Genomic DNA, 13,569 nt, shown 5'->3' with positions numbered 1-13,569 from the left:
AAGTGATGACGTGATGAATCCTGCTTCCGGGCCCAAAGTAGTCTGCATTTAATGAAGCTGTTGTGTTTTTAACATGTTTTATTGTTTTGTATCTTGTTCTATTTAATCTCAACAAGCCCCTAAAAACAGTCAGTGTCGGCCTCTCTCAGTTTTTATCACCATTAATCATTTTAAAGTTCAGTTTTTAAACCCTTACGATGTAACTACAGCACAGCCCATGCAGCAGTATATTAATGACTAACCTCGTATTGTGGATGGATTATGTCAGTTGTTCTCCTGACTGACGTTTGGTCCGTTTACAGCATCTAGTAAACGGACCAAACGTCAGTCATTTATTGGTTTATTGTTGTGGGCAGTCTGAGGTACACCTGTGCACTACTCATGATGTCAGATCAGCATCCTGATGTGGCACACCTGTGAGGTGGGATGGATCATCTCAATATAGCAGATGTACCCACTACCACACATTTGGACTGATTTGTGACCACTGTTTGGGAGGGATGGTTATATTGTGTATCTGGAATGAATTTTAGGTCTCTACGTCCATCCCATGGGGAATGGGAGCAGTAACAAAGGTGTTGCGTTTATATTTTTGTTGAGTGTAATTTAGTCACTTTAAATCAATGCAAGAAAAATGAGTAGTCTCAGTATTGTTTATAATCAAGTAAATAGTACTTTATTTAATCATGTAAATAAGAGAAACATGAAACATGAAACATTTGTGCAAATTCAAAAGCCTCCCAATTCCCATTTTTTCAGTGTAGGGAGCCCTAATCATCACAGGGTTAGGGAAGCAATCAACAGCCTTTAAGTATCTGATTGCGTTTCATGAAGTCCAGTAAGCTGGGCTTTCTTGTTGCCACAAGTTTTTTATGCTCTTCATCCAACCTCCTCCCCACAGGGTTCTTCCACACCTGTTCCCAGTCCTTCTTGGTCTAAACACAAACAAACAAGAAAAGCACAGAAAGTTAACAGACTAATAAGGATAATCAACCATGAAAGCTTAGTTATTCCCAGCAAACAAATGTAATTTCTCACCATGTCTTTGAAGGCCTCCCCCTTGTAGTAGGTCTTGGATGCTGGATACTCCATTCCTTCATCAAGTAGCTGCTTGATGCTTGAAGCCACCAGATGAAGCTCCTCTCCATCATAGCCATACACCTGTTTGTCCTTGCAGGTCATCAGAACGAGCTGGTCGCACAGACATGAGATGCCCTCCACCACGCCAATAATTTGCATGGTTACAGTCGTTGGAAGGTAGAATTTTCCCCAGCCATTCACATCAGCAGGATAATCTTTGTAAACGGTGTCCTCAAGCTCTGCTTTCCTCAAAATTGCACCAGCTGGCTTCTCTAAGGGGAAACACTTGCCTTTGTTTGCAGATTCAAACTGTGAAACAGCTGCTGGTAAGTCCTCATCTGCAACACAAGGCAGACATTTGAAAGGTGTTTGAAAGATGGAAAACACATTATGACTTGTTTTAAATGAGCCAAAGATGATTGTAGCATACCTTTCCTTCCTTTGGACAGAGAGTCAAGAGACACATTAGACTCCTTATGTCCCAAACTAAGACAGAAAACATAATGATGTTAACAGAGTTTGTGACAACAGCCTTCCCTTTACCCAAGTGCTCAGTCAGCCTGTGAGCCTCACTGTATAGAGCTTAATGCCAAAATCATGACATTTCATGTCTGTCCTCCTGAAGTCATGGCACCACAGTAGTTTGGTGTGTGTGTTCAACAGCTTTGAGCTTGGGGTTACAAGCTGCTGTCTCTGCACTGAACCATCAACCATCCTGGGTCCATACATCCTGTGCTGTGTGGCAGTTTGGTTTGAGGCTTCACTCTGTATTCATTTTCACATCTCAGAGTGAGTTAGGTTCTTATCCTCAGCCACCCCATGTTTGTTACTGTGAGTAAATGTTATTGCGTTATACAGATATAATGTCGAGAATGACTCGTTTTATCCCGTTCCTTCTCGTCTCTTCTCCCTCTGAGCTAAAGGCGGCATTTAATAAGAGGCGTTGTGTCCACGTCCAGCCAATACATGGCAGCCCCTGGAAAGTGTGCTACATGCTCTCTGGTGCACTCAGAAATGTCACCTTTCTTTGACATTTGGACCTTTAATTTTCCATCAAGAATATTTAATGTAATTTTTGTTTATGTTTGAGCAGCACAAACTCCACTTTTCTTGTGCTGCAGCTCACGTAGCTCAGATACTGAGCATCCACAGCTGGATTTCTGGACACAGCTGGAAACAGAAACTCTTCCTGATAGAGTTGATTATTTTAAGATTGTCATTTCAACAAGTTCCTGTTTTTATAAGTTTAACTGGGCTGCTCACTTCTGCTTTTTACATGCTTAGTACACATGTTGATTCGTTAAAAGGTCATGCCCTATATGGACCGACTGGAGATGTTGTGAAGGGCCAAGCCATATATGGTGTCAGGAAATGACACACACACACACACACACACACACACACACACACACACACACACACGCTTGCCTTGAATGTATGACTGTTTTCACTCAAATAAAAGGAGCTGCAAGGGGAATCAGGTTCGGAGTTGGCTGAGCTCAGGTGACGAGTGAATAACTCTCTGCAAGATCCTGGCCGGGCTTCTCTTGTGACAAGTTAAAGATAAAAGATCTGTGGTTTTGCTTTGTTTACACGGATGGGTCTCTGAAACAGCGAGGACTGGTTTTAGACCTGAAAAACTTAAAATTATTGGTACTGATATCGGAAATACTCACATTCAAAGGCTTGTGTCGAAGTTAAAACTAAAACTAAGTTACTTTTTTAGAAATCAGTCCTGTTTCTCCCTCCAAATGAGAAAACACTTGATTCGTGCAACTTTTTTACCTTTATTGGATTATGGTGACCTGCTTTTTATGAATGCACCTGCTCACTACCTAAAGAGGTTGGATACTGTGTACCATTTTGCTTTACATTTTATCACTGGCTATGGAAATCGTGTACATCATTGTTCTTTGTATGCTGCTGCTAAATGTCCATCTTTACATATCCGCAGACTCTCCTATTGGTTGATCTTTATCTATTTATCTCCTTGGGCTGGTTCCAACTTATTTATGTGTTTATATGTGTAAAAACCACAACCAATGCAGCCTTCGTTCTCACAATATCATACAATTGATTGCCCCAAAATCTTGATATTTATTTATCATCACCTCTGTTAATCCTTGATATTTATAACTGAGTGATCTGTATATATTAGTGCTATTTCTTAAATGTGCAAAATCTGTAACGCAATGTATTGTTTGGAGTTTACTCTGTCACTGTTACTTTTTTTAGAATTTCTTCCTGTACCAACGGTAACACACATACTTTCCTTAGGGATTAATAAAGTATTCTGAATATGATTCTGATTGTTTCAGGATACATGACCTGCCATTATCCAATGACACATCTGCTTTCCGGTATCTTTTGCTCGTTTTTCCTCCTCTTCTTTTCTCTTTTTTCTAAATTGAGCACCTGATGGCTTTGAACTGTTCTTGACCATGTTCCATTGTTTTTAATTTTGCGCTCCAGAACACCCATCCCCCAACCCAAAGCCGGCACCCCCCTCCCCTGTCGACAGGTTGTGTGTGAGATATTAAATCATCAAACTGTAAATTTTAAATAGTTATTGATCCCTCTTACCCCTAGTCCTAAAGTGTATATTTATTTTCCTATTCTTCTTATATTTATTGTTTGTTTACTTGCACTGCTGTGACTGGAGCCTCGTCGTCTCGTCTCTCTATATAATGTAGTGTATGCAGCGGAGATGACAATAAAGTTTACTTTGACTTTAGCACAGCAGCAAGCAGGCTCACCGAGGGCTCTCGCGCTCACTTTATAGAATTTCGAAAAAACATAGGTACAAATTATAAGTCTGTATCATAATGTCCAGTGTTTTCATGTTTGTTGGTTTGTTTTTATTTTGTTTCATTTTGCGGGTTGGATATTAGATGCTGCTCCAGCCAGCCAGAGAATCCCCCACCGCCCCGCGCTCTCCTTACTCTGCCGCAAGCAGCAGGCGCACCTTGCAAACGGAGGGCGCCCTTACTCCCAGCAAACGGGCGGCAGAAGACCGATCAGTGCCTATGACATCTCCAAATTGCGCTGGCTAATGTATGCATGAGCAACTTTTTTTTGGAGATGCCCGTGATGCCACCCCTACCATGATGCTTCCCTGGGCAACCCCCCATGTCGCCCTATCAAAAACCGCTACTGGTGCTGAGCAGGTTCCAACCTGAGATCTAAAACTATTTACATGACTCACTAGAACAAAACTTAGTGAGATTACAGAGTGGGGAAACTGGTTCTTACCCGCTGTCGAGCATTACAGTTGTTGTTGCCATTTTAGTTCTCTGTCACCTGCAAAATGAAATTTGAATCATTAGAAGCAGCTTTTGATTAATATTTCAAACCTTTACTGATGCACTGACACATTTATACAGCCATAACATAAAATTATTTTTTAATGTTTAACTTCAAAGCTTTCAAATTAAAAAAACTACTTTTAAAAGAGAAAAACAAATGGTAATCTGAGTTTAACCATAGAAACAGCAAAAAGAACAAACCATTTGAAAATAATCCTACATTAATAATAATCTAGATCCCTTTTTAGAAAGTACGTTTAAAATTTTGTAAGAAATATTTAACTTTTGACATAAAGCTGTATTTAAATATAATCTTTACGTAGGCGTTCCTCATTATTGAAATGTAACACTCAAGCCTGGAGTTTGTCTCTGTAAAATTTCATGTTGGAGGTCGGTTACCCCTGAACAAGTTTTATTTATTGTTACCCTTTTTTTTTAAATCTTTTCTGAGAATATTTGAGAAGGGTGGGAACCCTTTAAATGTTCTATCTTTTAATAATAAGACTTTGATGAACCTGGATCTTTGTTGTCTTTCTTTTTCTGTCCCATGTTCACATCACGTAGGTCACGCATGCTGTGCAACAATGAGCAACGAAGCATGCGTTGAGCAAAGGGGGCGTATCCAAACGAAGCTCGTGTCGTTCTTCAGAATACCGCGTGACCAAACGTGATTTTTTTTTTCAAACTTTATTGAAATTACAAAATGAACAGCCAGTCATTCCAGTTCAGCCTGAATAGTAGACATACAAGGCAAACAAAAGCAACAATATACAGTGCAATGAAACAAGAAGGACAAATAAATAAAGGAAAAAAAAAAAAAAAAAAAAGGGGGGGGGGGATGTGACAGACTTCATAATTTAGTACTTGTGACAGCTCATTTGTTAAACATTTCTGAATGAATTTCAAGCAGTGATAAACCTTTCTTATTATAAGTTAATTTAAGAGAGTTTAAATAATATTCAATTTCAATCAAAAACAAATTAAACGATGGGGTTGAGTTTTGAAATTTACATTTATGTATATGGAATTTCCCTAATAAGATATAAAGATTGACAATGGCACATTTTTTTTTCCCTTTAGTTTCAAAATAAGTGATAATGTTCTTCCCTTCAATTTTGATTTCGTATGTTGTCTTGCACAGTATATAATTTTCAAGCTCTCTCCAAAATGTAGCACTATATGAACAGTCATAAAACAAATGAGTAACACTTTCAAGTTCAGTTTTACAAAAGGTACATTTTCTATCAATGTCACAGAATCTTGAAATGTACATGTTGGATGGATATATGTTATGTAATATTTTCAAATGTAATTCTCTAATATGTTTATTGGTGCATTTCTTGCTTAAGAAATCAATACCATTTATATAAAGAGTGTTAACGGATGCATGTGGTGTGTTCTGTTTTTTGTAGCTTTTCATCAACTCAGTCAGTCCACTGGGAATGGACTTTACTACAGAGCTAAAATCTTTAAATTTGATAGGGAATATTTTTTCTGTAATAAAGTCATTGTAACTAAGTAGCTGGCCTTCAGAGTCAAATAAGTCTTTTAAATAGATTATATTTTTATCAATCCAATTCTGCAAATATAGTGATTTGTTCCTCTTAGTAATACATTCGTTATTCCAGATAATAGATCTATGTGGAGAAAAGTTATGTGAGTAACATAATTTCCAAGCCAACAATGCCTGTTGATAAAATGCAGACATTTTAACTGGTAACTTTGATATACTGTAACTACAAGACAATAGGAAGCGTAATCCTCCAACATTTCTAAAAATGTTATGTGGAATGAAATGCCATAATGATCCAGGAGATTTTAAGCATTCTTTTAGCCATTTCACCTTAAATGTATAGTTCAGGTCCATGAAGTCCAGAAGGCCAAAACCACCTTTATCTTTAGGTCCACAAAGCAATGATTTTTTTAGATGATGGTGCTTATTCTTCCATACAAAGTTAATAAATAAATTATTAACATTTTTACATGTGGAATCATACACATTAAGGGAGAGGGCTGGATACACAAATCTGGAAACACCTTCAGCTTTAGTCAAAAGGATTCTACCAAAAATTGATAGGTCTCTTTGGAGCCATAAGTTCAGTATAGTTTTAGTTTTTTCCATCCTGGGAGAAAAGTTGAGTTGTTGACGCTCCGTGTCATTCTTACAGACATGAATACCAAAGTATCTAACACAGTCTTTGACAGGAATATTGTATAAGGATTTGACATTTGATTGGTACAAACATAAAATTTCACATTTAGATTTATTTAGTTTTAATCCAGAGGCAATTGAGAAATCATTTATTAATGAAATAGCATTTTCAATCTGATCTTTGTTTTTTAAGAATAAAACAGTGTCATCTGCTAGTTGAGTCACTCTGATTTCTTTACCAAAAATAGATAAACCTTTAATGACTGGGCTATTTAAAATGTGTAATGAAAGTAGTTCAGCTACAATTAAAAATAAAAAGGGTGAAATTGGGCAACCCTGGCGAACAGATCTCATGACTGGAAATCTTTTAGTAGTATTTGGATATAGTATAACACAACTGTCAATATTTTTATAAAACATTTCGATAGTTGACACAAAGTTTGGACCAAAACCAAAGGTTTTGAGGGCTTTAAATAAGAAATAATGTTCTACCGTATCGAAAGCTTTATAAAAATCAAGAAACACAATAAGGGAATCATCATCTATATTGTCAGAGTAGTCTAATAGGTCAAAAATAAGCCTTATGTTTGAACTGATATGGCGGTTGGTCATAAATCCGGTTTGCGTTTCAGCTATGATCTCATCCAGATTTTTCTTTAATCTTTTGGCATAGACCAATGAGATAATCTTATAATCTATGTTCAAAAGTGTGATAGGTCTCCAATTTTCTATAACAAGAAGATCTTTATCAGGTTTAGGAATTAAAGTTATAATACCCTGTTTCATGCTTGTGGACATTTCTTTTCCATCAAGGCATTCCTTAAACAATTCTAATAAAGGATCAACAATGATATCCCAGAACTGTAAATAAAATTCCACTGACAAACCATCATTGCCTGGAGATTTGCCCTTTTTCATTGATCGAATTGCCTCTGAAATTTCTGATTTTGTTAAGGGGCGTTCACAATTAGTTTTAAAGTTTTCCGAGATAGTTGGTGCAAAATTTTTAACTGACTCGATAAATCTATCACAATCATTGATATTACAATTTGATTTGTATATATCTTTGTAGAATGAACCAACATGTTTTGAGATATCTAAATAATTAGTGGTTATGTTATTATCAATCTTAAGAGCAGATATATTGTTTCTTCTTTGGTTTCGTTTCTCAAGAGCAAAAAAGTAACTAGAATTTCTTTCACCTAGTTCTAGCCATTTTGCTTTGGACCTTATAAAAGCCCTTTAGCCATGTTAATATATGCATTATCTATTTCTTCCTTTAGTCTTTTCAATTTAATTTCTTCATCATCTGATAGAGCATCTTTCTTCATTAATATGTTTAATTCATTCATAATACAGATTTCTTTAGTGTCATTTCTTTTTTTAATTTCTTTGCTTCGCCTTATTGCCGCTTCCCTTACCTTGAATTTGAAAAATTCCCATTTTAGTGTGTGATTCATATTGGTATCCCCGAATATCTGTTCTGCCGTTTTTTCCACTGTACTACAAAATGTATCATCATTCAATAAATTATTATTTAGCTTCCAAAAACCACGTAGTTTACTTTGACCTTGTTTATTGCCAACTAAGTGAATTGTGATTAATTTGTGATCGGTTAATGGAGCAAAATCATGAGAAGATTCTGAAACAAAATGTAAACACGAAGAAGATATTAACCACAAATCGATTCTGGATTGTAGAGATCTATTTGCATTGCTCCAGGTAAACTCTTTTGTATCAGAGTTGAAGAATCTCCATACATCTATAACTGCAAGTTGTTCACAGAAAAATGCAGTGCTTTTAAATTTTGAGTGTTGAGATGTTCTTATTGGTACTCTATCTATAAGATCGTCTGGAGCATCATTATAATCTCCTCCAAGAATCATGTGGGCTCCCTTATATTTTGATTTTAAAAAATCAAGTTTCTCAGATAATTGTATGCACATAGATTTGGCCTGAGTTGTGTTATTGTGACTGTATAAATTACAGGCTATAAAGAAGGTGTTGTCCAATTTGAAAACCAGAATAATCCATCTGCCTTCATCTGAAGACAATGATTCAATAATATTACCTTTAAAGTTGTTAAGGAGAATGGCTACGCCTGCCGAATGTTGAGAGGCGTGGCAAAAATAACACTGATCACTCCACTGTGCTTTCCAGAATTTTACATCATTATCACTCGAATGAGTTTCTTGTAGAAAAATCAAATCAGCATTTTTTCGTCTACAGAAAATGAAAATTGACTTTCTTTTGGTACTGTCACGAATACCTCTAACATTAAGGGATAGTATTTTTAAGGAACTGAAATGTAAGTCTGTCATAAGAGAAGAAGGGAATGAATAAAGTGAACTGGATGTCTGTAAAATTAACTAGAAATTTATAAGGTGCTAAGGTATAAACACCTAAAGAAGATACTCTCAAACGGGAAAACTAAATGTTGAGTACCTAAGTAAAAGTCTTCAGACTCAATTTGTTTTTCTTTTCCCCATTGAAGTGACCCAAATACTTAAGCAAATTAACATTTATACACCAATAAAAGTAGGATGTTTAACTACTCACACTGTAAAACATAGGCAAGTCCAAACAAAACCAAAATAATGATTGCCAAGTATTGGAACAGCTAACTTGGAGGTATGAAAGTTTTATAGAAAACTTAAAGAGGATATTATTGGTTGTAAAGATATTACCTAATGAACCTGAGGTATTTCAAGCAAAACAAAACAAACAAAAATATACAATATACAAGTGCCTCAAAATTATTAAATATTGAACAGTAACATTGGGAGCCTGAGGTAGTTGAAATACCTGTTAATGTTACGTAACTTACAGAGTGAACTTAAAGTATTTCAGTCATCTTGCTGATCTTTTAATAACCTCTTATTTATGCAGTGTGTCTTACACCATCAATGATGGCCACAGGACCAATCCATTTGGTCTTCTTTCCCTCGTCACGGGCTTGTTTGACAGTTGGCCACAGTTTATTTCTGCACTGTCTCTCCATGTAGGTGAGATCTTCAGCCAACCTGAGATTCTTCTTCTTCATCACATCAGAGTTGAGGGAAGCTCTCCACACTTTGTGTCGGAAGGTGCGCATGGTGAACTGTATGATGATGGGGCGTGAGCGGTTTTCATCTCTTGTTCGACCAACTCTGTGAACAGTATCTATCATGAACTCGAATTTGTTTTTTTCCTCTGGGATGATCAGGGCGATTATATCCATCACCTCTTTTCTTATATCTTCGTTACTATGCTCTGGAAGATTCAGCAAACGTAGGTTCCACCGCCGACTATATCTCTCCGTCTCCTCTTGTTTCTCTTGAAGTGCAGCAATGCGATCTTTCAGCTTCTTCACAGTAACCTCTGTCTCTTTGCTCTGTATTTCAAGACCTTTCACTTGATCCCGCACGGCAATAATCTCCGCCGTGTTTTTGTTCACCATTTGTTCGAATTTGGAGAATCTGTCATTCAGCCCATTAATAGCTTTCAAGATGTCAGCATTGGATACAGCTTCCTCTCTTACCTCGTGCACTTCGATGCGGCTCTTCTTTGGGTTGGGGCTCTTTAGAGGGGTCTGAGGGAGAGGTTTGCATAAGCTTGCAAAGGTTTTATCTGGCTCCAAGTCCATTATCAGTCCTTCCTTTCTTTTTGCCTCTTTTTTGGCCATGCTTATCCCGTGGCTATTAGCTAAATGTTTCTATACAAGCTAACACTTCACCGTGTCAGAATTCGGCAGGGAAAAAAAAGAAACTCAGTTCGGCCTGATGTTATAAAGATGTCCTGTACGTGTGCAAAACACAAGTGCAATGAGTCACTTCTAATAAAGGAATTATCTGAGTCCGTTTAGATCATTTAAAACGTTAGGTACTCATCAGAAATTCACGAGCTTACAGAGAAGCGTCCACACAGGTCGCCATCTTGGCCACCCCCCTCGTGACCAAACGTGATAAACGAGGACCAGTTTCTGTGAAATGACGTCACTGACTCGTTATGTGGCTCGACTGTAGTACTTTGTTTTTGTGTTAACTGGGTCTGAGGTGATTCTGAGGATCATCACGGCTTAAACAGATTATGAAGCCACCAAAAAGGCGTAAAACGTCGGCAGCTGGGGATGGTTAAAATTCGGAGTTTTAACCAGCTCTCTTCTTCTTTTAAACATTTTTCACACGGACACCGTCAACCTGAAATAAATATACATTCGCATAAAACCCCTGTTCCCCAATGTTTAACAAAACAAAGACGAATACTTACCACAGCCTGTCTTTTTTTTTTTTTTTTTTTTTTTTATTAGTAATATAAACATACAAACAAAATGCACCATATATTACAGATTCAGAGAATAAACATTTCTTACATATTAGCAACTTTCAAATATAGTGAAAATAAAATATAAAGATGGGGTCACATAAATTAACAGATTATTAACTCACTAAATCAAAATCTTCTACAAAGGAAACAAAAAAAGCAGCCTTTTTCTTTTTAACTAAAGTCAAAGATTTAACCAACAGGTTTAGGTCGTTTTTCCAGTGAGCCAGTGTTGGTTTAATCTTAAAAAAGCGACATTTATGTATAAAATACTTACACAAGATTAATAACACATTAACACCATAATTAGCTTTCTTTTCTTTCAAAAACACTCCAAACATTATCATATTTAAGGTAAATGGGGTAATTTGAATCCCACTGGAATAAAGCCAGGTATGAAAATCCAACCAAAATATTTGTATAAAATTGCACAAAAAGAATAGATGGTCCAAATCCTCCTCTTCTGTTTCACAAAATACACAATTACCCGTTTCTATTTTGAATCTATCACTAAGGAGTCTATTTGTCGGATAAATTTTATTCAAGATTTTAAATTGGACTTCTTTCCCTTTAGGAGGGATAGGGAAGGTGATATAATCAGTTCTTATTTTTTCAATTTCTTCCCTTTGGAAATCTTTTAATATGTAATTACGTCTAAGTAAATTTGGAGAATAAAGACTCCTTAATAAAGATCTAAGAAACTTATTGTTGCATTTAACATCACAAAATCGAATACCATCTATATATAATTGCCTTAACTTGGGGGAGATGTCAGAATATATTATATCATTTACAACTATGTTTTTAAGTGACAATGGAATGGATTTTATAACCCGATTAAATTTACTTTTAGAACATTGGATATTAAACTTTTGGCAAAAATCTTGATGTCCTAGAACATGTCCTTCCTCATCTACAAAATGGGCAATTGCCCAAACACCTTTTGATAACCAATCTTGAATAAAAATAGATTTTCTGTTCATCAGTATATATCTATTGTTCCAAATTGGGCTATTATGTGGAGTGAAATTATGTTTAAATAACATTTTCCAATAAAGAAGGACCTGTTTATGGAATTCAGAGAGTTTAGCAGGTAGCTTAGTAATTTCAAAGTCACACTTTAGGAGAAAGTCGATACCCCCTAGTGTGTTAAAGACCTTACTTGGTATAAAAAACCAAATGGAGTGTGGATTATTTAGGAAGGATTTTAACCATTTAAGTTTCAAAACACCATTCATTATGTCAAAATCAATTGCGTTTCCACCGCCTTCAATGTATGGTACTTACCACAGCCTGTCACTACCCGATCCGTACCGGAAACCCGATCGGTACCCCGCATGCGCAAATCTTACGTCACTTCCTCTCTTTGCCAACATTTTTTTTTTTTTTTTTTTTTTTTATTAGTAATATAAACATACAAACAAAATGCACCATATATTACAGATTCAGAGAATAAACATTTCTTACATATTAGCAACTTTCAAATATAGTGAAAATAAAATATAAAGATGGGGTCACATAAATTAACAGATTATTAACTCACTAAATCAAAATCTTCTACAAAGGAAACAAAAAAAGCAGCCTTTTTCTTTTTAACTAAAGTCAAAGATTTAACCAACAGGTTTAGGTCGTTTTTCCAGTGAGCCAGTGTTGGTTTAATCTTAAAAAAGCGACATTTATGTATAAAATACTTACACAAGATTAATAACACATTAACACCATAATTAGCTTTCTTTTCTTTCAAAAACACTCCAAACATTATCATATTTAAGGTAAATGGGGTAATTTGAATCCCACTGGAATAAAGCCAGGTATGAAAATCCAACCAAAATATTTGTATAAAATTGCACAAAAAGAATAGATGGTCCAAATCCTCCTCTTCTGTTTCACAAAATACACAATTACCCGTTTCTATTTTGAATCTATCACTAAGGAGTCTATTTGTCGGCTCTTTGCCAACATTGCGACATTCAATATATTTGAATGATACGGTTAGCGCCCAGTTAGCTCCTAGCATTTCTCAGCAGCTCTGCCTCCTTTTCGACTACCAGGACATTTAAACAATGAATAATCCGTATCCGCAACAAATTTTTGCTTTTCTCCTCAACAGAAAGCGTTCCCCTATTGAACAACAGCGCCGTAAAATAAGAAGAATGGTGCCTAATGACAGAGTTAATAATACAGACTTTATAATATGTCACGTGAAGATTCAGCAGCCAGATGAAGTGTTTACTGGCAATTGACAGTGATAGCGGACATTATCATCACTTTTCCAACAATCCTCTCCACACAGACAAGCATAAACACACTCGATTATCACTAAATCAAATTTAACACACGTTTGTAATGACGCTAATTCAGTTTATAATAGGGTTCATTCGCTCAGTCAGCAGGTGGCGGTATCCTCGTACACTGGGGAGTACACTGCCATTAAACGAACAGAAGAAGAAGAAAACCCCTGCACATGCGCGGTACGGATCGGGTAGACCCGATTTGTACGGTCTGACTTTGCACATGCGCAGTAAGGATCGGGAGTCCCGATCCGTCACTATCTTTTAATTTTTTTATTTTTGTCTACATTATATTAAATGTTTCATTATCGGAAACATGTTAAGAGATACTTGTTATTCTTAACATCTTAACAGATACTCTGACCTGTAACTATCGTAAAATGCTTCGACCGGAAGTAGACACCTTTCGCGCATGCGGGGTACCGATCGGGTTTCCGGT

At 36.3% G+C, this 13,569-nt stretch overlaps 1 protein-coding gene across 2 annotated transcripts; it reads right to left on the bottom strand.

Annotated features, from left to right (window-relative positions):
• Nucleotides 1-648: 648 nt before the first annotated feature.
• LOC113014815 (uncharacterized) lies at nt 649-12,204 on the bottom strand. 2 transcript variants are annotated; one of them, XM_080298894.1, is made up of 5 exons: nt 12,127-12,204; nt 4,333-4,380; nt 1,511-1,566; nt 1,039-1,418; nt 649-935 (listed from the first exon to the last, which is right to left on the bottom strand). In XM_080298894.1, the coding sequence occupies exons 2-5, from the start codon at nt 4,362-4,364 to the stop codon at nt 798-800; spliced, it is 606 nt and encodes a 201-aa protein (XP_080155020.1). In that variant the 5' UTR covers nt 4,365-4,380; nt 12,127-12,204; the 3' UTR covers nt 649-797. The 2 variants fall into 2 exon arrangements, with proteins under 2 accessions (XP_080155020.1, XP_080155021.1); XM_080298895.1 differs by lacking the exon at nt 12,127-12,204 and adding an exon at nt 10,786-10,796.
• Nucleotides 12,205-13,569: the final 1,365 nt, after the last annotated feature.

The sequence above is a fragment of the Astatotilapia calliptera genome, chromosome 3 (assembly GCF_964374335.1).
Source record: "Astatotilapia calliptera chromosome 3, fAstCal68.1, whole genome shotgun sequence".
NCBI classification, from domain to species: domain Eukaryota; kingdom Metazoa; phylum Chordata; class Actinopteri; order Cichliformes; family Cichlidae; genus Astatotilapia; species Astatotilapia calliptera.
The sequence above is the reverse complement of the archived record's forward strand: the minus strand, read 5'-3'. Positions and strand labels throughout refer to the sequence as shown.

Coding starts and splice junctions, on each gene's coding strand:
- LOC113014815 (XM_080298894.1), bottom strand. CDS start 4,364: ATGGCAACAACAACTGTAATGCTCGACAGCGG. Junction 1,567..4,332: donor ACTGTAATGCTCGACAGCGG/GTAAGAACCAGT, acceptor TTTCTGTCTTAG/TTTGGGACATAAGGAGTCTA. Junction 936..1,038: donor GGGAGGCCTTCAAAGACATG/GTGAGAAATTAC, acceptor GTTTGTGTTTAG/ACCAAGAAGGACTGGGAACA.